The 21,741-nt window shown below is 54.3% G+C and overlaps 1 protein-coding gene across 1 annotated transcript in view; it reads right to left on the reverse strand.

Annotated features, from left to right (window-relative positions):
* Nucleotides 1–21,741, reverse strand: part of EFCAB6 (EF-hand calcium binding domain 6) — a 163,029-nt gene that overhangs the window by 52,333 nt on the left and 88,955 nt on the right. The window contains exons 16-19 of the mRNA XM_054582574.1: nucleotides 21,278–21,446; nucleotides 5,761–5,875; nucleotides 3,328–3,461; nucleotides 1,547–1,779 (exon numbers count right to left, since the gene is read on the reverse strand). Of these exons, the coding sequence (XP_054438549.1) occupies nucleotides 1,547–1,779; nucleotides 3,328–3,461; nucleotides 5,761–5,875; nucleotides 21,278–21,446 (651 nt within the window). The remainder of the gene's footprint in view (nucleotides 1–1,546; nucleotides 1,780–3,327; nucleotides 3,462–5,760; nucleotides 5,876–21,277; nucleotides 21,447–21,741) is intronic.

A 21,741-nucleotide genomic window follows, 5' to 3' on the forward strand; every position in this document is an offset into this window, starting at 1 on the left:
ACATAAAATCCTCCCCTGCCACCGATGAAGGATGGACTCCTCAGCCCAGGCTCCAGCCCCTTCCCAGTGGCTACCGCCTCCAGGCCTCCCCTGCCCGCTGTGCCCGCTGCGCCCGCTGTGCACCCACTTCTGCACACGCACCCTCTCCCATTTCCTGAACGTGCTCGATGCTCCCACCTCTGCACCCTGGGCCTGCAAAGCTCCTACTCACACCTCAAGACATAACTCAAACATCCCACTTTTCCTATGCACCTCGCACAGGCTTTACCTCGCCCCTGCCTGCGGCAGCTCAGGGAGTTGGGGCGCGCCTGTCCCCCAGGCAGCCGCGAGCCCCTCGAAGGGCGTGTTCATCATCTCCGCCGTCACACCCCGTCCCGGGGCAGCGTCTCGCACAGACCTGGCCCTCGTAGCTATGCGATGAGTGAACGAATAGATACAAGGCGGAAGGCTGAGCCATTTGAATGGGGAAACTGCGCTTTGTGCTTGGAATGTTCCAGACTCATCCTGCATACATTCTCCAGAAAATTCTTTCTGAAGGACATCTTTTGTGTCGTTTTAATGTGGAGCAATCAAGTGTCACATGAGAGCATCTCAGGATGGAGCAATCAGCAGCAGGTGCGGGCACACGGGCTCCGTGACCCACCGTGTCAAGGAGAGACCAGAGTCCTTTTCCTCCCTGCTTGCTCTGCGTAGGCACAAAGCAAAACCCGCAAATTCGGGCGGGAAGCTGCAAGTGTGAGATCGGGGACTTTCTGCAGCCCCCCAACTCTCACACAGTTTAGCTCGGGGCAGGGGCTCCTGGGGGCTCCGCTCCGAGCGCGGCCCCTGCCTGGGGAGGCACCTGCCGTCCCGGGGACCCGCAGCGCCGTGAGGGCAGAGCAGCCCAGGCTCCACCACAGCAGCAGAAACTCGTCTGCAGCATCGCGGGGGACAGGAGCGCCTCAGAAATAGGAATGTTACTATTATAATGACTGGTCAAGGAGGGGCTCAACGGCTGCTTCATCCAAACCGGTCGGCATTCGACAGGTCTCACAGGGGCCAACTGCGTGGGCCCCGGGCTGGGTTGGATGCCCAGCGCCGCTTCAAGGACTGGGCAGTGCCCCTGAGAGAGCCGCGGGGACAAAGGGAGCCCCAGACTCTCCTCCCTGCCGTGTGCACAAGGCCGGGCTGGGTGGGCGGGGCCTGGATTGGTGGGGCCTGGGCAAGGGTGGCATAAGCAGACTCCAGATTTATACAAAAAAAGTATGTGTGTGTGCATATTTATGTGCATTTGAAAAAAAAAAAGACAGAATGACACACCATAAAATCCAAAAATAATGCTCAGAGATGGTTGGATCAGGTATGTCTTCTAATCTGCAGCTGTATTTTCTAGCCTTTCTACATGGGACGTACACTCATTGTGTGATTTTCTTGAACTGAGAAGACGAAATAGTTCTCTGGGAGGCGGCTGCGTGCCCTGCGCCCCTTGCGGGCAGTCAGAAGGCTGGCCCCAGTGCTGGCAAAGGCCCGTGGCGGGAACAGAGGCCGAGTCGCGCGACCTCCTTACCTAACGAGTCGTTGAGGCGCGTCGTCTGTTGTGAGTGGGCTCTTCTCAAACAAATTTCGAAATTCCCGAAAATTTAACGTGACGCCAAGTCTCAGGCCCAGAAGGCCCAGCAGACGCTCAAACTCTTCGTCTTTGAGATTGAACAGTAACCGCTGCAGCAGGTGGCGCAGGTCGTGCATGCTGATGATGCCGTCCCTGTCGGTGTCCATCCTGAAGAAGGCCGCGTAGGGGTCCTAGAAGCAAAGCGCACCCATCAAAGCCCTTCCTCGGACGCTGGCGGCGACACGCATGTGGGCCTGTGTGCACGGACTCGTCTCCAACGTGACGAGGGGCGCGGAGAGGATAACCGTGCTCACCAGGGCGCTTTTGCTGCCGAGCTCAGGAGGGGGACCCACAAAGCCTTGTCGTTCCCTTCCCCGCTCTCGGTTCACAGCCCGGTACCCAGCACCGGAACTGGGGGTGTGCTGGGGGCAGGTTTCTAGCACAGACGAAAACTGGGTTCTCCACGTTTCCACACAGCCTCCACCACGTCACCCCCGGCTCTACAGGAAAGCAAGCGATGCCCTGAGCTTCATCCGAGGAGCTGCCAGAGGCCAGTGCGGTTTCTGGCGACGGTGCTGTCGCTCTGGCCCTGGCTGAGACCTGCCACCCGCCGCCGCCCACAGGCTGTGCAGGCGCCGGTGCTCTGGCGGCCATGCTGCCCACGGGCACTGATTCCCACTGCGCACATGAGGAGGCAGAGGCTGTGCTGCACAAAGAGGGCCCTCCGGGGCTGATGGCTGAGCCTCAGGTCCCAGCTCTGCCACTGCCCAGCAACGGGACTGAGGGCAGGGAGGTCCTTTGATCCCCCACCCTTGTCATCTGTAGAAGGGCCTTATGACAGTCTCCAGCTCCCTGCTGGCTGTGAGGGCTAACTGCGAACGCGTGCAGAGCGCTCCGCGGGCAGCCCGCAGGTTTCCGGCTGAGAGCTTGCTTTCCGCTTCCATCACACCCTCTGTTCCTTCTCAGCACAGACCAAGGCGTAGTCGCCCTGCACCTGCCTCTGTGTTTGAGTGGCTGCTATTTCTCCCGTCTCCTCTGTAACAGATGTCCACGTGAAGCCCGCCCTCGTCACGCTGAGCTGTGAGCTTTTCCCCAAAGACCACGGCCTGTTTGCTCCCAGCCTTGCACAAGCTCCCTCTTCTACTGTTTGTTGCCTTCGTTTCTGGCCAGCACATGCTGAGGGTTTAAGAGTCGGTTCAGTGGTCACCTCCTCCAGGAAGCCCTCTGTAAGGGGCTCTTTTCCCTGTGTCCCCCCAGCACACTGCACTTGCCTCTGTGACGGCCAGTCACGAGGGGTCTGAGCTTGTCTGGTTACCGTCTGTGCCTTGGGCTGGACTGAGCTCCCTGGGCAGGGCTGTGCCTTCCGCCCCCAGCTTTCGGCAGACTCCGGCACAAGTGTGCCTAGCGAGTGAGTGAGTGGAGCGGAGTGGACAGGAGGGCCCTAAATTGGCTGTGACTCGGGTTGCCGTGTCCTTCCCACCCACCTCCCCCCACCCAGTTGTGAGGAGGGTCTCTGTACAGGGCCTCCCAGAGGCAGATGGCAGAGTCGGCAAAGTGTCCGCAGGGAAGGGCATCGGGGAGGGGAGGGGATGCAGAGTTCCGCTGCCTCCCCAGGGGGTGGAGCAAAGTGCTCTGTGGTCTGTGAGGAGCAGGGCCAGAAGGGGGTGGCTCAGAGTCACACCCAAGTCGGCTAAATGGCGGGGGGCAGGAAGCCAAGCCGCAGACAGGGCCCCGCTCACCCGGAAGGACTCCCTCAGCCTCTCAGGGAGAAGTTTCAGGCATTCCTCAGCACTGACGAAATCGCTGGTCACTTTACTTTTTGGAGGAGTTGCAGTCTGAGGTGGGGTCACCTGCGGCCCCTTCGTTTTGGTACCTGAAACAGTCACCACGTCGGAGGACGCCCTCAGCGGCACGGGCACCTCCCTGTTCCCACTCAGCACTGCAGAGCCCCACCCCCGTCCCACGGAAACACGCTGCACAGAGGTCCGCCCTGCGAGAGGACACAGCGTTAGCTCTGCTGGGACCCAGGTTCCCGACCTTCGGTCTCAGACACTTCACTGTCCCCATGGGAGGACCTGGTCCCGTGGGCTGCAGGGCTCCCGCCCAGCACGTGCCGGCCGCCACCCCCGTGCGCCCTCCTATCTTGCCTCTCCGTCCCTCCTCCCAGGCAGGGACGTATCTCGTTGCTCTCCCCTTCCCAGGGGCAGAGGATAAGGACGCCTGCCTGGTTTTGGTTTCCCAGAACCTCGTCCTAAACCCAGGGATGCGTGATCCAGGCAACATTCATGAATCGACAGGCGCTGCCTGACCACGGACCTGCCGCAGGCACTGGGCTCTGTCCTTTCAACAGCCCCACGACCAAGGTGCTCTTCCTGTGCCTTGTTTACTCCCCAGGAACCCTGTTATCACGCCCGCCTTGCTTGTGAGGAGACGGAGGCCCAGGGCGCGCCCCCCGCCGCAGGGCGCAGTGCTCCTGAACGGCGCGGCTGGGCCCAGGCCTGCCTGACTCCAGAGCACGCCGGCGAATGACCGCGTTCTGCCCTCTCGGACGCCTACACCGCGGAAGGCAGTGTGACCTTCCATGCCATCGGGCTGCACTCGTGGGAGTGCGGCGCTGACCACAGCCAGGCTGTAGACCTGGGCCCGGGCCACAGGCGTGGTTCTCCGCGCAGGCGGCACCCATACCCTCCGCACGGGCGTGGCGTATGGGACAGGCGGGCGGGCACAGGGCCTGGAGCCCGTGGGCATGCTCTGACCCCGCCATGCGCCCGGCTCCTGCGCTGCTCTACCAGGGCTGCCGTGGCCTCCCTTGGGTCCCTGATGCCTGGCAGGTGATGCCTACCCCAGCGGCGGGACTCCGTTTGGCCTGTTCTCTACCGAGGCCTCGGGTCGAGAACCTCAACCCCCCTCCTGCGCGGCACCTGACCCTGTGGGGAGACAGCACTGGAGGCTGATGGAGGATGGCGGGGGAAGGTGAGGGGAAGAACAGCCGCGGCAGGGAGGGGGCCCAGGGCAGTTGGCAGCTCCTGGGTCAGGTTCGCACTGTGCCACGGCCTCGCTGCTCTGGGACCTCAGGCCAGCGACCTGGTCAGCCTGGGCCTCAATCTCCTCCCTGAACAATGAACGCACCTGGCACATTGGACACCCTCACTGAAATACACGTGAATTCCTTTCCCTTCAAAAATGTCAAAGCATAAACCCAACGAAAGCGTCAACATTCCAACCACCTATGCGCTGCCCTTTTCTTCCTGTGCAGAGCCCCTCTCCCCCTGGGGATGGGAGGGGAACGTCTGGCAGGCTGGGTGGCTCTGCGGCGTCTCCCTGGTGAGAAGCCCCAGCCACCCGTCCCTGGTGGAGACCCGGGACCTCCCCCAGAACAAACTCGGGGAGGATGGCAAGATGCAGACGGGGCGGCCGGGGTCCGCCCTGTCCGGTCTGCGGAGCATCGGCAGCGCCAGAGACGCAGATTCCAGTGACCGTTTGCGGGGTGGGGTTGTCCACCCAAACTTCCCGGCACAGGAGAAGCAGCCTCAGTGAGAGCGGAGAGGAGGGCAGGGGAGGGATCTGGGGGGTGGGGGCACTGCACCCCGCCCAGGAGTGAGGCCAGGAGGGCGGACCGAGGGGCAGGACCACAGAGGACCCGGCTTCCGGCCTGGCCACGCTTGACAGGACAGATTTCCTGACACCGGCTGGGGAAGGAGAGGCGCTGGACGGTCTTGGGCAAGTCGCTGACTCTTACAGAGTCCATGTCCTTTTCGGCAAAAAGCGCAAAGGACACTGGTCTTGCTGGTGCTCAGGTGTCATTCATTACAGATGACCAGCCTCTAATAAAAGGAGGAAGATCTTCAAGAACATGAGGTACGATTTAAACCTCACGAGGCTTCGGAGCAAACTTTACAAACCATTTTGCTGTAAGTTTGTAGAAGGCTCTGTCAGGCAAAATTCTGCCCTCACAACTCAGCTTAACTTGGGGCGGGGGGGATGGCTGGAAGGCAGTCAGATAAAATCAAACAAAAAGGCCTGTTCCAGCCAGAGAACAAACACTGTGTCCACCTCTGGGCTCCCACTACATCAACCCCAGCAGCCGGGCGGCGCTGCCCTGCGCTCGGAGGGACGGCAGGGCCCTGGCTGAGAGACGCGCCTGGCAGGGTTGGCACTTGGCGAGGAGCTACCTTCTAGTCCTGTCGCAAAATCCAGAGAACTCATCCCTTCTCTCTTAAATCCCACTCTGGCCGTCAGCTGGGCGTACTGGTCATTGTCCATGGGCATTCCGTGGCCTTGCAGCACCTGGCAGGAAGACAAGTGAGGGAGAGGCGGCAGGGCTGTCCCGGATCCTGCCGAGCCCTCCGGCCCCGCAGTGGGCTCCCCCTGCTCCAGCCTGCGATTGGTACGTGTCTGCCCCCCATCCACAGGCTCCAGCCCGGGGCCCAGGCATCCAGCGTCCCCGGCCCAGTATCAGGTTGGTTTGTTGAGCCAGCGAGTGAACGAAGGACAAGCGGGCGCCCAGCCTGGGGCTCCGTCAGCACGGCCTTCGGGTTGCAGTCGGTGCTGCGAACCCTCCGAGAGGCCGGGCCGCCTGGGATGCCCGAATTCACTGGGCCGGGACTGCGATGTGTCCGAGTCCCCTAAGTCAGGTTTGTGCTCACGCTCATCCTGGGAAACACGAACAACGCGGAGCAAGGCAGTTTCAGGAGGAAAACGAAAAGTTCCATTACGATCGACGGTCCACACTGCCAGCCTTTGGGGGTGCCCACGGCACCCCTTTTCCTCTCCTTGGGCGAGTCCACGCTCTGCACGTGTCCACGGCCCCTTCCTCCCACCACACAAACCTGCTGTTTGCAACGTTTCCACTTCGTGTATGTGCGGGGCACAGAGAAAACACACTCCCTTGCACCTCCAATGGTGAAGCGGAAGGATCTAGAAGACACCATCCAAGGGCATTGGCGGGGCTGTTCAAGAGGCACGTGTTGACGTCACCCCTTTGTCAATGGCCTGTCAACACCCGGACAGTGTTCTCTGCCTGGAGGTGAAACCCCTAAAGTGAAGCCGGGGGGGCACAGGTGGACGGAAGACACCATCCCTGCTGCTCTCGAGTATTTGCCATTTAAATGAGAAAGCATGGCTTTTCTTCTAGAAAAAGGACATAGAATCAGCATTCAAAATGTGTCTGTGTCACCACCACCATCCTCACCAAAATGTCCAGGATGATGACCATTGTCCCCCCCGCCCCAGGGCACATGAAAGAAAGCTGCTGGGAGAGCCACGTCGGGAGGGGAGTTCTGAAGAAAGCGCGTTGGAGGCCGGGGGAGCACACAGAGCAACTAACGCCAGGGGTCTGATGCTCCCGCAAGCCAGAGCGAGTGAGAGAGCAGAGGACTAGCAGGGTGAGCGCGCACGGACTGCATTCCCTGGAGAGGGCTAAACGGGGAGAGGAGGCAAGAGGATGCAGCGAGACGGTACCCAGCACCGTCACCATCCCCGCCATCGCCGCCGCCGCCATCGCCGCCGCCACATCCATCCCCATCCCCGCCATCACCTTCCCACCGCGATGTCCATGGCAGGTATGTGCCGAGTTCCTGAGTCTCATTTGATCCTTACAATAAGCCTAGAGAAAGTCTCTCTCACTAACCCCATTCTAAAGATGTGGAAACCGAGGCTTAGAAAGCTTGGGTGGCTTGCCCCAGGCACGGGATTAGGTAACGACAGAACCTGGGGTGCTTCTTGTTAACGCCTACGATGAGCCCCACTGTTGGAGCACGGTCGCCGGGCCCGGAGGTGCGGGACAGCCTCCGCCACGCCGCCCTGGCGCCCTCCTCGCACCCGCACCGGCCGCACGGGCGAAGACTCCTCCGGGTCCTGGCGGGACGCCGTGGGAGACCCCGAGAACAGACACCGAGGGCGGGCGCCGCTTGGGGGTGCTGGGGGGGGTCATCCCCCAGCTGCCTGCCATTTCTCCCGGAGGCTGCCACACGCAGTCTCCTCGCCTCCGGGTCCTGACAAGGCACAGAGCCTTCGGCGCCAGCTCCTCACACGGGAGCCGCAGCACGTGCGCCCAGTAGGCTGCACCGGGGCGCCTACCGCCTGCAGTGCAGTTATCCACTCCTCCTCTCTTGGCGCTGTCCTTTTTGGTGTGTGGGACTCGGGCCCAGGAGCTGGCAGCATTGGCTGTCTACCTCAGTAATAAACTGAATATGAAGGTGGCTCCTTGTATCGGTAGCACCCAGTTGGTCAGGCTCGACTTGGCTGGGCTTGTGTGTGCGTGCGTGCACGCGTGCGTAAAAATGCACAGGATGTGCTTGGTGTAGGATCGGAAACCGAGGAACAGGGAAGTGAACGCAGGTGTGGCTGTGTTGTCTGGGGACCTCGCAGGGCGCAGCACTGGATTCCAAGACCGCCCCAAGGTCCGCCTGGGGACGCGGGCAGGCTGCGCGTGCTGGGAATCCGGGGAGCTCTGTGCCGCCTGCACACACACCCCGGCCTGGCCCTGCGGAGGAGCCGATGCCAGCCTGGGACCAAGTGTCGGAAGGAAGGCTGCAGCCCACGTGGAAGCAGCGGGGGTCTCTGAAATGGATAGATTGGTGCTTCCTTTGAAAAATAACTTCATATTTTGAAAACAATTACACATGAATTATTCATCGCAAATCCCTCCTGCTCAGCCCTTTCATAAAAACATATGTAACGGAGAGGGAGAAAATGTCTGTAGGCAAATGCTCCACAGCCTGGAGGGCTGGGCGGCCCCAGGCGGGGGGGCTGCGCTGCAGGCGGCCTGGCCAGCAGGGCGGGTGGGCCGCCGCCCGTCCACACCGAGCCTTGGGAGGATCCAGCCCCAGGGAGTGCGGCCCCCAGCCGCCCCCTGCGCGGCCCTCGTGTCTAAGGTGAGCACAGCAGCCAATCAACTGGATTGATCACAGCCCTTGGAGGCGCTTTGCAGTTTAACATAAGGCTAAATTGCAACATTTATAAAACAGATTTTGCAGTGTTTAACCATTCAAGATCATGTCCTTCAGGCTTTCCGAGGATGCATCTCCCTAAGGAAGTTCCTCAAAGAGTGACAACCTGTGGCCTGACACAGTCTCACTCACCACATAGTTGCTCTGCACCCGGGGACGTCACTTAGACTGCAGACTGATCCTTCCCCGGGGGGGCCCCCCCAGGTCACTCCACGCTGGGCTTGGAGCAGACAGGCGCTGCGCCGTGGCCCGTTTGCCCCCTGGAGTTCATTTTCCTTTGCACGGGAACAACCCGAAGCTGAGCGAGCAGCTCAGCCTCTCTAAGCACAGCTGTGCAGAGCCTCCCAGGCAGAGCCGCCGCCCCCGGGCTCCATGTGAGAGAGACGGGGGCGCCAGGCCTCTGCACCACTTCTCTGGTAGTTGTGCTAAGAATTACAATATGCGCCCTTCACTTTTCATAGTCTATTTAGACTTACTATTGAACCACTTCAGCTAAAATGCAGAAAACTTGCAACCATATGGGTCTTTTCTGGCCCCCCCCATCCTTTGTGCTAATTTGTTTTACATGCACCTATAGTATTCACCCTGTAAGACAGTGTTATATTGTTTACCCTCAACGCTCTTATGTGTTCTTTTTAAATTAAGAAAAATTGCCCATTATGTTTAATTGGTTATTTACCATGTCCAATGTTCTCTATTCCTTCATGAACATCTGGGTCTCTACCTAGTTTCAAATTCTTTCAAACTGAGGTACTCCCTTTAATGTTTCTTACAGTGAAGGTATGCTGGCAATAAATTATCTTTGTGTTCTTTTGTAATCTGAAAACATCTTTATTTCCCCTTCATTCATACGGAGACTTGTGCCGGATGTAAATTCTTGGTAGGGAGACCTTTTGTTTCCTTTTCGGCACGTCAAAGGCACCGTCCCCTGTCTCTGGCCAGCATGGTCCTGAGGAGCGGTAAACGGTGGCTCAAATCCCTGCTCCCCTGCTTATAATGTGCCTTCTGCTTTTGGGATTTCTCTCTTTGACTTTGGTGTTCAGCAGTTTCCCTATGATTTTCTTTGTGTTTATCTTTCTTGGGTTTCCTGGGCTCCCTGAATATACATTTAGCCCTTTTACCAAAAATTGGGAAGTTTCGGCCATGACACCCTCATCAGTCTTCCTTTCCTTCTATGACTCCAATTATACCTGTGCTGGACCTTTTGATGTTGTTCCACATGTCCCCGAGTCACCGTTCTTTCTATGACCTTTTTCTCTTCTTCGGTTCATATAGTTCCTAGTGATGTGTCTTCAAGCTCACGGTTCTTTCTTTTGTCATCTCCATTCTGTGGTTAAGACTAGCTGGTGAATTTTTAAAATTTCATGTATTTTACTTTTCTGTTCTAGAATTTCCATGTAGTTCGTATAAATTCTATTTATCTGCTGAGATTTTCTACATTTTCATGTATTATATTATCTTATTTACATCTCTGAACATAGCTATAATAGTTACCTTGGCATACAAGAATGTTGTAGCTGATTCGATCTTCTTTCTGGACAACTCAAACTTTCTCCATATCAGCAATAAGGTTGTTTCACTTTCTTACCTTACCATTTGTATGTTCACTGGAATAGCACTATTTTTTCATTTATGAAAATTTCCTTTGCCTTCATAACTTGGCTAACAAGAGGCCTAGTTTTCAGCCTATCTTGACTTTCCACATGCCTTTCTCACTAAGCTTCATCATTTCTACCTTATGATTTAAAGTGAAAAATGTGTAACTCTTCCTTTCAGTTGAACACTTAAAGGCCACTGTAGTGTTATTAACTGGCTTGATGTCAACATTGCCGTGTCTCAGGGAACAGAGAGGCCTGAGGACAGGAAGAGAGACAGGGGAAGAGCCAGTCGGTGGGGCAGGCAGACCACATGCTGTTCGTTCACCATCTTTTAACAGCACGGTTTGTGGTGCTCCCCAAACCATTGCAACAGTAATGTCAAAGGTCACCGAGGCACACTCAAGTTTGCCAAAGGTCACACAGTTACTAAGCACAGAGCTGGGGTTCCAACCCTGGTGGCCTGACTCCAGGGTCTATGTTTTAAATCACAATACCGTAATGCCTTTCAAAATTGATGGGTTCATTTTAGAAGTATGTATTGAGGACTTATTTTGTGCTGGGCATGGTTTTAGATGCTGGGAACAGGGCAGAGAAAGAAAAAGACAAAGCCAGCCATCCTTGTCTACCTCGGTGAGGGAGACAGAGCTGCAGGGATGCAGCACCCTCGGGAGAGAAGCTAGCTTGAGCTGGTGTGGCCGGGAAAGCATCCGAGAGGAGCAGAAGACGGAGCGTAAGGCTCGGGCCAGGTTACCAGAGGCACAGGGTCTCCTGGGGAGAAGCCCAGGGGCGAGGATCTAGAGGATGGGGGATGAGCTGCGGATCATGGCCATCTTATGAAAACGAGACACGTAACTGCCTACAGTAAACAGTGATCTCCTGTAAATTGACAAGAGGGCAAAGAATGTAAATGGACAACTCACAAAAGAATAAATTCTAATGGCCAAATAAATAAATAAATGCACTAGCAGTCTGGGGAAAAAAATGCAAGTTAAAGTTAACATGAGCTATCACTTTAAAAGTATCAGACTGACAAAAATTAAAAGAGTTACAATGCCTGTTACTAACAGGGGTTAGAGAAGAAGATACTTTCATATGCAGCTATTACAAGTATGAAATACTATGGACTTTTTGTAAACAAAGAGACAGTGTGTTAAAATTAAAACCATATTATCTTAGACCAAGCAATCCTACTGCTGGGAATCCATTTCATAGAAATAAAAGCATCAGTATGCAAAGACATGTAAAGAAAGATTGTTTAAAGAGAGAAAAGGAAGGGGGAAAAGGCAAATGGCCATCAAAAAGGGAAGGCCTGGTGTTCAGCGTGCAGAAGGCCTGTGCTTCTGCTGGCAGCAAACAGAAAAGCCAGAGAGATACGAGGTCTCTTTGCCATATTGGGAGCCTCTATAGCAGCAGGACTCAAAGGGACAAAACTCTGGGAACAGGGCGGTTGTAGGAGAGGTGAGCCACTCACTGTCTGGGGGCAGGGCAGCTGGAGGGGAGGTGAGCTGCCCACCCGTCTCGGGGCAGGGTGAGAGGTTTGGGGTGTGGCTGTTGGCCCAGGCAGACGGTCACTCCCAGCAGACAGAGAAACGAGAGCTTGTGACAAGCTCACAGGACAGCAGCTTCCAAAATTAAGAGACCTGCAGGGCCAGATCCGCAGGGAGCAGGGAGAGGCCGAGGACTGAGCGACCCGGCCGGTGTTCCCCTGGAGACGCGCGTGGACCCCTGTGCGGGCAGGCGGCGAGGGCCGAGGCGGCCAGCCTCGGGGCGGCAGGCGGGGTTCTGCTGGCGCCCCTGTGGTTCTGAGGAGACAAAGGTGAGAGTTTGGGACTTCCCAGGGGCAGGGGCTCAGGGAATAACTTGGGCACTGGGTTTACAACGTTGGAGGCCGCACCCCAGAACGAGTTTTTGTTTCTTTTTTTTTTTTTTAAGGTAAGCCTTGAGAAATGGCCATCCAGCCTCAGATCAAATCTGGTCCCTCCCTGGGTTAAGGTCGTCAGTCCCCATCCTACCCGCCATGCAGAGGAAAGCATCACCCATCATCTAGAATCCCCACATTTTCTTAACCCATCAGATGTGCATTTGGCCTGCCAAGAGACAGGACCATGGGGCCCCAACTCAAGAGGAAAAAACCAACGGTAGAGAAACATCTACAGGTGATCCAGATACTGGAATAGCAGAAAAAAGGTTTCTAAATAGCTATAAATATGTTTAAGAAAATTTAGGAATGTGTTGAGACAACAGAAGAAAACACACAGATATGAAATATATTAAAAATAATCAAATGGACATTCCAGAATGGAAAAATAATACTAAAATTAGCAACTATATGAACAAAGTTAACTTCAGACTGTGAAAAGCAGAACATAGGATTAACAAACTGGAAGACAGTCCATGGACATCCTGGGACTCAGCGCTGAGAGGAAAAGGACGGAAACTACATAAAAAAATGAAAGAAGGCGTGTGCGATATTATGAACAGGTCTAACATACAGGGTCAGGGAGAATAGGGCACAGTAAAGGAAAAGAGATCACGGCTGAGAATTTTCCACAAACGTTTCTGACTAAACACATCAACCTACAGGTTCAAGATGAACTGTAAACCCTGGCAGAATCATACAAAGGAAGCCACACCTACACACATCAGGTAAGACTGCTGAAATACAACGGCAAAGGAGAACAGCTTAGAAGCTGCTGGAAAAAAACAAGATACGGTACATTCAAACATGCCACAATAAGGCTGATAGTTTATCAACAGAACTGAGAGAAGCCAGAAGACAATGGAATATTATCTTAAAATGTTAGAAGCAAGTAATTACCAACCTAGAATACCATTCCCAGCTAACATATCCTGAAAAACTAATAGCAGACATCTGCCTTCAGGTACAACTGGAAACGGAAGTCATAGCTTCCATCTGTACCAGAAGCAAACCAAACAAACCGAAAATCAATGACTTTTCTTACTTAGCTCCATCAGAGCAATCTGTGAGAAGGGAAATACAGAGAACCACCTGCCTGCGGCAGAAGCCACTGTAGCCAGCCCTGGGGGGAGCCCCGCAGCGGTGGCTCGGGCAGATGGCTGGCGGCTGCGAGAGGAGGAGCTGGAGGCTGAGACGCTGTGGGGGCCCTGTCTTTGAAGGGGCCACACTTGCATGGATTTTACCACCAGGAGGTGAATATTCAAAAAAAAAAAAATCTCCACGGGTGTCAGGCACATTAAACCCCTCAAAAAGAGAAGGAAGGAAGTATAGAAGAAAAAAATAAAGGTAAGAGCAAAAACCAATGAAATAGAATGTGGACAAACAATAGAGACAATCAATAAAACCACAGCTTCTTTTATAAAAAAGATCAATAAAAGTGATAAACCTCTTGCCAGACTATTCAAGAAACAAAGAGAAAAGAGAAAAAAAATGACCAATATCAGGAGTGAGAAGAAAACATTACTAAGTATCGTACAGACATTTAAGAATATTTCAGAATAATGAGGCATAGTCCATATTGATATAAATAAATGATTGAATAGATTAATAAATGGAAAGACAAATCTCCCATGCAGAAGAACTGCAAATGATTTATGTAAATATTTTGCCCTTAAAGGGGTGGAGCATAATAATTCCCCACTCCGTGCGCCTGTCCATAGGCACTTCTTCCGAAGAGTGCAGTATGGACAGAGAAAGGGGGAAAGGTGCGTTTGCAGAGGAGCGCAGCCCGCTAAGCACACCTCAGCCAGGCGGGCGAGGCCCGTGTCCCAGCGATCGCACACGTGGACGGCAGGCGCTCTGATAGGATGTGCGGAGAAGGGCACGTGACCTCCGTGGTCTTCCTCCCCAAAACATTACCCCTGCTGTGATCATGAGAAGAAAACATCAGACCAAATCCCAACAGAGGGACTGCCTACAAAATATCTGACCGGCGGCCCTCAAAACGGCCAAGGCCATCAAAAACAAGCAAGTCTGAGACACTGTCACAGCCCAGAGGGGCTGCAGGAGACGTGACAACTAAATGTCACGTGGGGCCCTGGATGGGATCCTGGGCAGAAACAGCATGTGAGCTGGAAGCCAAGGATAGCTGAGTCGCCCGGGGATACACAGGGAGTGAGCGGCCAGTCCACTGGTAGTAAGAGGAGGACCACAGGGAGGTCTCTAGGCAGAAAGAAAGTGAGTCCAGGCCCAAGCCAGGAGCAGCAGTAGGCATGATACCTATCACAGCTTATTTCCTACAAAGATCGTGAGAGTGTCTTCTGGGATTTAACATGCATTTAAATTTAATTGTGCAGCAGCAATAACACAAAAGACTGAAGAGGTGACTGCAATTAGAGCATTTTTAAACCCGGCCTTGTTAGGCAAGCGGCACGCGTGGTCACGCGCACTCCGCTACATGCGTAAGGCCAGGGTGTGTATGCCGCAGTCACCGGTGTGGCCCCGATGGGACCGACTGAAGGACGGACTTACCAAAACGAGCAGAGGGAGAGACGGGGTAACAGGAGTGTCTGAATAGTCCGAAAGGAGCTAAGGAAGGACAGAAAAAGAAACATGGGACAGCTGGGCCAAAGAGAGAGAAAATACCAGAACGACAGCTATAAAACCAACTGTGTCAGCAATTAAATAACTGTGAAATGGACTGAATATTCCAAGTAGAAGACTAAGACTGTCACATTATCTTTTCAAATATCAGCTGCATGCTGCCCGTAAGAGATTAACTTTAAATATAAGCACCCAGACAGTCTGAAGTGAAAGAATGGAAAAGTATGTTCTATGCAAACACGAATCAAAAGAAAGCTGAAGCAACTATACTATTATCAGGCAAAAATAGGCTTGAAGGCAAGTAGCATCACTCCGTATCCCGAGAGTCATGTCCTAACGATAAAGGAGACACTCCGCAGGCAGTTTTGGCAATGTATGTGTACCCAATAATTTAGCTGCAAAGTGGATAAAGCAACAATCAACAGAATAAAAAAGGATCTCGCTAGACAAATCCACAATTCAGTTCAATACACTTCTCTCAATAGCTCATGGAATCAGCAGGCAAAGATGTGATAAGGATAGGGAAGTCCTGAAAAACACAGTTAATAAAATCAACCTGGCTGGCGCACTTAGGACACTGAAGCTCCAGGACGGAGCACACTGCTTTTCAAGCACTTCTGGAGCATTCGCCAGAGTTGTCTATGAGGTGGGTCCTAGTCCAGCCTCAGCGTTTCAAAGGCCTGTCTGAGGTTGTTCAGACTTTGGACTCTTTTCTCATCTCATGGAATCAGCTTTAAAATCAATCATAAAAGGTAAACCAGAAAATCCCAACCATTTGGAAATTAAACAATACACTTTAAAAATGAACCATTGGAAAAAGAATAAGTCACAAGGGAAATTATAAAATACTTTGACCTGAATGATGATGAGAATATGACGTGCCGAAACTTGCGTGATGTGGCCACTCCTGTACCTCGAGGGCAATGTATAGTCCTCGGTTCATACATTAGAGAAATAAACAGTCTAACATTTTATTTCAAGAAATTAGAACAAGAAAGCAAATTAAATCCCAATCAAGTAGAATTCCTTAGAAATTATCAAGGTAATGGTAGAAATAAATATAAAACAAATATACAAGAAAAAAAATCACAATACAAATAAAGTTGTTACTAATAAAACTGACAGACGTCAACTGCTTCTGGATAGGATGGAGTCATGCATAGCAAGCAAACATTCTCAATGGGGAAAAAATGAAAGAACCCCATCAATTACAAGTTAAAAGAAAAAAAAAAGGCCTCAGGGAGCCAAGGAAGCTGTGCTGTCTAAGGGGAGTGAAATCCCTGGGTGAGGAGGACCCCTCGTGACCTGAGGCCAGGCAACTGCATTTCCCCTGGGAACGGCCGAGGGCTCTGGGGGCGGACTTGGGCCCGAGGACCGGAGGTGGGCCGGGCAGAGGGCCCCTTCCGCAGCGTTTGCTTGGTACGTGGCGCCAGGGCCTCAGAAGTGGAGGTGGGAGGGGGCAGGCTCAGACCAGGACTGGTTCCCCCTCCAGACCCAGACTTCCCCTGGGACTTCTGGGGGCTGGCATCTAAAACTGAAGTTGGAAACTTCTAAAAAGCAGAATGCAAGTCCCCAGGCTGTGGCACTTAGGAGACAATGGCCCAGTGGGGAGGGAGGCCTGGAAAAAACTAAGGCAAAAGCGGAAGTCCTGGCGGTGTGGTCAGCGGACGCCGAGGGCCTGCCCCTGCTCCTGCCCTGGGGAAGCTGGCCAACCGGGCCCGGCCCTGGCACAGGGCTGCTGCCTGAAGGTGGGGAAATAGACACGCATATACACTTCCGATGGTTGTGTGGGACCTGGACCCACAAGGCTGAGGGCGTGAGGGACCTCAAACGCACATCTGCAAGGCTAGGAAGCTGTTTGTCACGGAAGCTGAAGAGCTAAGTCAATTCATGCCTCCCCACCACCTGTCCTCGGGACAGGGTGCTTCGCCCGTTTCCCTAAGCACCTTCTCCCCTGAGCCAGAAGCCCCGAGCGAGCTGGAGAGCCTGTGCTCTGGGCACCGAAGCCGCTCAGGCGCAGGCGCGGCATCGAGAGCCCCCTCTGCTCACGCAGTCCGAACGCAGTGTGACGTCGAAAGCACTTCACAGCAGCAGCCCTGACAGGGCAACGTCGGGGGACGACCCTGAAGGCCTCCCGCTCACGTTCTGGGTCTCTGACTTGGGGTCGATATGAACGTTTCTGTTGGTCTGTCCTATTGTTCCCTTTTGTGTGTGTGTTTTCCCGTCTTCACAAAATGGAACATAATGAACAATAAAGAGTTTTTGAAATGTTTAATTTACCAGAGTTGTATTCTTCCGAAGAAGATTTGAAACCAGATGAATTACAATATTTAATTCTTGACTTTTTAAAACAAGGGGATTCGCCCAAAGTCCTTATGGTCAGTGCTTAGTTTGCTTACGCACAACCAAGGGCTGGGAGATGCTCGCTGGTGTTTGGGGGGCGTGGTTTACACGGGGTCCTCGTCTGCTACGTGGGAAAGACAAGGCGTGATTGGGAAGTGGTGGCAGTGGCAGGGGGAGGGTGTAAACGTCCCCCAAAGGACACGGGCCACCTGCTGGGAAGAAGCAGGAAAGCTCGCCTCCTCCTGGGCACGGCCAGGCGTCCCCGCCTCGGAGCAGATGAGAAGCCGAGCCGGAAGCGCCAAGAATCTGGGTCGCTGGGCTGGGCTGCCACGGACGCGTGGGTCCCTAGCACATGGCTCCGGGGCTCAGGGAGTCTGCAGATGAGCTCTGCGGCCCTGGGCCTGCCTCCGGAGGCCTCGGCGGGACACCGGAGATGGAACTAAGAACCACAGGGAGCTAAACAGTGTTCGGTGCCTTTACTGAGGGTGAAGAAGAACAATTTCCCATCAGGAACAGCCAATTACAGGGAACTGGAACGGTAGAGCTGTTCTCAAATTCCTGATGGATGAACTAGCTCAATTAGTTTAATTACTCAATTAGACTAAGCATGACTTATGTGTCCTTGGGTGTTTTGTCATTTCATGTTCCCCATGGGTCACTGTCACCAAGCAATGAGACTTCCTTTCTATCCATGGTCCCCATGTCGCTTAGTCCTATGCCAAGTGTGCACCAGGCAGCCTCAAAATGTTTACTGAGAAAAAGTTTGACAGAGACTGTTATATTTGCCTGCCTAACACATAGCCGCTCCTTCTCCCACAGACACAGGCCATGCTTCTTCTAGAGGTCGCAATGTACCCAGCTAAAAATCATACACACACACACACACACACACACACACACACACACACAGAGTCCTAGTCCATAAAATAGAGCTGCTGGGAGAAGCTTCCAAGAATGCTGTTTTAAAAAAGAAAGACTTGTCTAGCTCAAGCCTTTTGCCCTTCACTTTCCCCCCTTCTTTATGCCTGAAACATGTATGTGATGGCTGGTGCTCCAGCAGCTGTCTTACATGCATGAGGATCAACCTGAAAGAGAAGGCCAGAAGCAGCCTGGGTCTCTGAAGACGCTGTAGGGCTGCTGCATTGGCCCTGTACAGACAACATCCAGACTCCTTGTTACAAGAGAGGAAAATAGCCAGCTCTCTTATCTGAGACACCGTTTTGGGGTTTGCTGCTAATTCACCTTGTGAAGAAGAAGGAGAAAGGAAGAAAAAGTAGATAGAGAAGAACTATAAAGATTCTAGGTCACCCTAAAGTTCAAGAACATTTCTCCTGCAACACTGTGTGTTCTTAACTCATAATTTAAATAAAATGACATAAATAAATAAATAAATAAATAAATAAATAAATAAAATGACATTAAAAAATATGCAAAAGTCACCGGCTATCTGGCACAGTGACTCCAGCAACGCACCGGGAGAAGGGGTTTCCCTGGGACAAGAATTACTGCTTACAGGGTTGTGGGAAATAATGCGCTGGATGAGGTCAAACACTCAGACCAGGCTGGCCCAAGTCTAGAGAGAACAGCGCCTTCCCCCGCCCCCACGGAAAGCACACAGAGGTCATTGACCCCCCAACGGCTCCGCCTCTGTATGGACCGTCAACGGCACATTTGTCAGATGCTCCGATGGCTCCCACACTGAAGAGAGGAAGATGATGAGCTAACCAACTGAGCCTGTCCAGGGACGAAATCTCCCGGCCACGGTGGGGAGCACGGAACGGGGTCCGAGCAATGACTGTTCAGGGACTCAGCGGGCTGGGTGGCTCACGAGTCCCCAGTAGCTCCAGGCTCTCGTCTTGCAGCTGTCCCTCGGAAAACCTGGGGTGCCGGCCGCCCCACCCCCACGCAGGCCGAGCAACAGCTGGCAACAGTAAAGAGTCCACGCTCCTAGTCTGGAACCTTAGGTGCCCAGGCCAGAGGCTGAGCGCTGCCTCCGTTCATCTGCTGAGCGCCGCATGCACGTCTCACCAGGCAGGCACACGTGTAAGTGACTCAGAGCTTCAGTTCCCGTCCCCCTCAATGAACCACAGCCGTTTCCCTACTCTAACTGGTGTGACACAGATTTGGGGATCATGGAATATTCACAGCAAAATGACAGGAAGGTCTGGAGGGGCATCACTATTAAAAGTAATGCCCCTCCCGGAAACTCGTTCCAGGTGGAGGGCACAGCCAGCGCACAGCGCCAAAGCAGAAGGGTCTCCGTCCCCAGAAACAGCAGGAGGCCGGGTGGCCGAGCAAGCAGGAGGGTGGCAGGAGTGGCAGCGGTCTGAGGGGGCGGAGGGGCTGGTCCTTCTCGGACTCTGGCCTTTGTTCCGGTGAGACGCTGAGCCACGGAGGGTTCTGGCAGGGACGGCCCCTGGCTGACTTGGTGGACGTCCTGGCTGCCGGGTGGAGAACAGGCTGCAGCGGGGCAGGGGCAGCAGCGGAGAGGGCAGCGAGGAGGCTGCCGGCCTCCCGCCGCGCGAGGGGATGGGACGGGGAGGCCGCGGGGTGGGGGCAGCCGCCGCGCTCCGGGACGATTGCCCAGGGAGCCGCCCGGCCCTGCTGAGGAGCTGGATGTGGGCGTGAGAGGAAGAGCGGGGTTGAGAAAGACACCAGGATCTTAGTCCCGATCAACTGGGAGAAAGGTCGCCCTTGGCTGAGCAGGTCCAGGCTGCAGGCAGAGCAGCTCTAGGGAGGATCCGGGCATTTCTCAGACACCCACGTGAGGACATCGCACAGGCGGGCGGGCGGGCGGGCTGGCGCCTGAGGCTGGGGCCTTAGGAGCACGGTCCGGGACGTGAACCCAAGGTGCGGACGAGGGAGCCGCTGGCTTATCAGTGACAATGCAGCCTTAACCTGGAGGAACCCGCAGCTGAGGTGACAGACGGAGAGGTGCTCTCGGGGACAGAGGTAGGAAGGCGCTCTGGGCGCCGTGACCACGGGCCTTAGTCCCAACTTAGCCACCCTCTACTGCTTCTCCCTGCGGCGGCTGCTTTCCATCTCTGAAAATTCAGAGGCTGAGCAGTGGATTTTGGTTTCCTGTGAACCTGTGCACAGACTATATATAAATCAAGACCACTGAGCACTGTGATCCTTCGAGGCTGGGACATGTGAGGGGACCAGTGCCGGGTGACTTGGGGCAGTGGAATCTAGGATCTAGGATCTAGGACAAGGCGCCCCAGGAGAGTTAGACAATTTGCACCCATTGGCCACCATTCACCCCATTGAAACTGCTCTCATCAGAGTTACCAGTGGCTGATCATGGGCCACGTGGTCCCGCAGCCCAGAGCCCTAGGAACCACCCGTGCGCCTTTCTTCCCCCGTATCTGTTGCCCTTATTCCTGAGTACTTCTCGATTCTATCCCCTTCCCTACGCGCCACATCCTTTACTTGGTCCAGGGACGCAGAGGTCTGGACGGCTTCAATAGCCACCTAAGCCACCTAAAGCCACCTCTGGGCGCGCACCCAGCCCGCTCCTCCACCCAGCCTCTGGGAGGCTGCCGCATGGAAGCTTGGATGTGAGACAGGTGAGGAGCCTACCTCTGGCGTGGGGGTGGGCACTAGATAAATAGTAGCCACTAATATAATCATTCTCTTCTTGGAAGTGTATTTCATCGCAGCCTTCTAAACATGTCCACAGGGACACGGCCACATGCCAACCGAAGGAGATCAGCAGGTCGGGGCGGGATGGGGGGCGGGCATCACAGGGACTCCAAGCAACCGCGGGAGCTGGCTTCTGAGAAGCCGGTGCGGAGCCCTTCCTGGCAGCGCTGCGCCGCGCCCCCCCACCCCCAGTTCCCATCAGCACCGCGCATCGGTGCCCTAAGCTTCCCATCTGTGCCCCAGGTTGTTTCCCGCCCTCCGGAGGAACAAACCGCAGCTTGCGAGGTGCTCCGCCCCCCTCTGTGGCTCCCCCGACCCATTCTGCCCCCGATCCGCTCAAGGGCACAGTGCGAACAATGCATCGACGAACTGACTGCTTTGTTTTGCAAGTTCAGGTATCAAAACCCAGCCCCATCCATAGCAGACGTATTCTCTGAAGACAGTTGCCAAAGACATTTTTGGCCCAAAGATGGCTTTTAGATCATTAAAAAGATGCCTAGAAATGGATCTGCTTTGTCACAGAATAGAGCCGGAAAACCCAACACCTACCCTTTCAAGCGCGTTTGTATAGTAAAGTGACTGAACTTCAAGAAAGAGACACAGAAACACAGAGGAAAACCCACTCTCCTACCTTCCTGAAGTCACGCACATTAATTTTGCCATCAAGTTCCTTGCTGAAGTCAGGAAATCGTTTTTGGAATGTTGGGTCCTCCTGCTGCAGACAGGTTTTGAGTTTTTTAATAGCTTCCTCCTTGGTCACACTCTTGACCGAGGTCCCTTTATCCTCCGTGGGCTTGGCTCTAAAATCACAAGCAGGCCTTCAGGAGCAGCCGGGTGCATGCTACACACCTTCCACCCCACCCGCCGTTCACCGCTCAACCCGGGACAACAAAGGAGGTTCGCAATCCTCTTTTGACAAACAAGGAAACGTGGATGCCTCCTCGCCCTTGGCTCGTAGGGACTGGAGCCAGACCTGGGGGGAGCAGCCCGGCCAGGTGGCCCCACCATGTGCTGCCAGGAAGGGGAGGCAGGCGGGGTGGGAGCTCCAGGAAGAAAACGCTGCCATCTTTGAGCGAAGATTTTCAACTGTGCTTT

Source organism: Pteronotus mesoamericanus, unplaced genomic scaffold (genome assembly GCF_021234165.1).
Source record: "Pteronotus mesoamericanus isolate MK-2021 breed Mesoamerican mustached bat unplaced genomic scaffold, CSHL_Meso_final contig_702, whole genome shotgun sequence".
Taxonomy (NCBI): domain Eukaryota; kingdom Metazoa; phylum Chordata; class Mammalia; order Chiroptera; family Mormoopidae; genus Pteronotus; species Pteronotus mesoamericanus.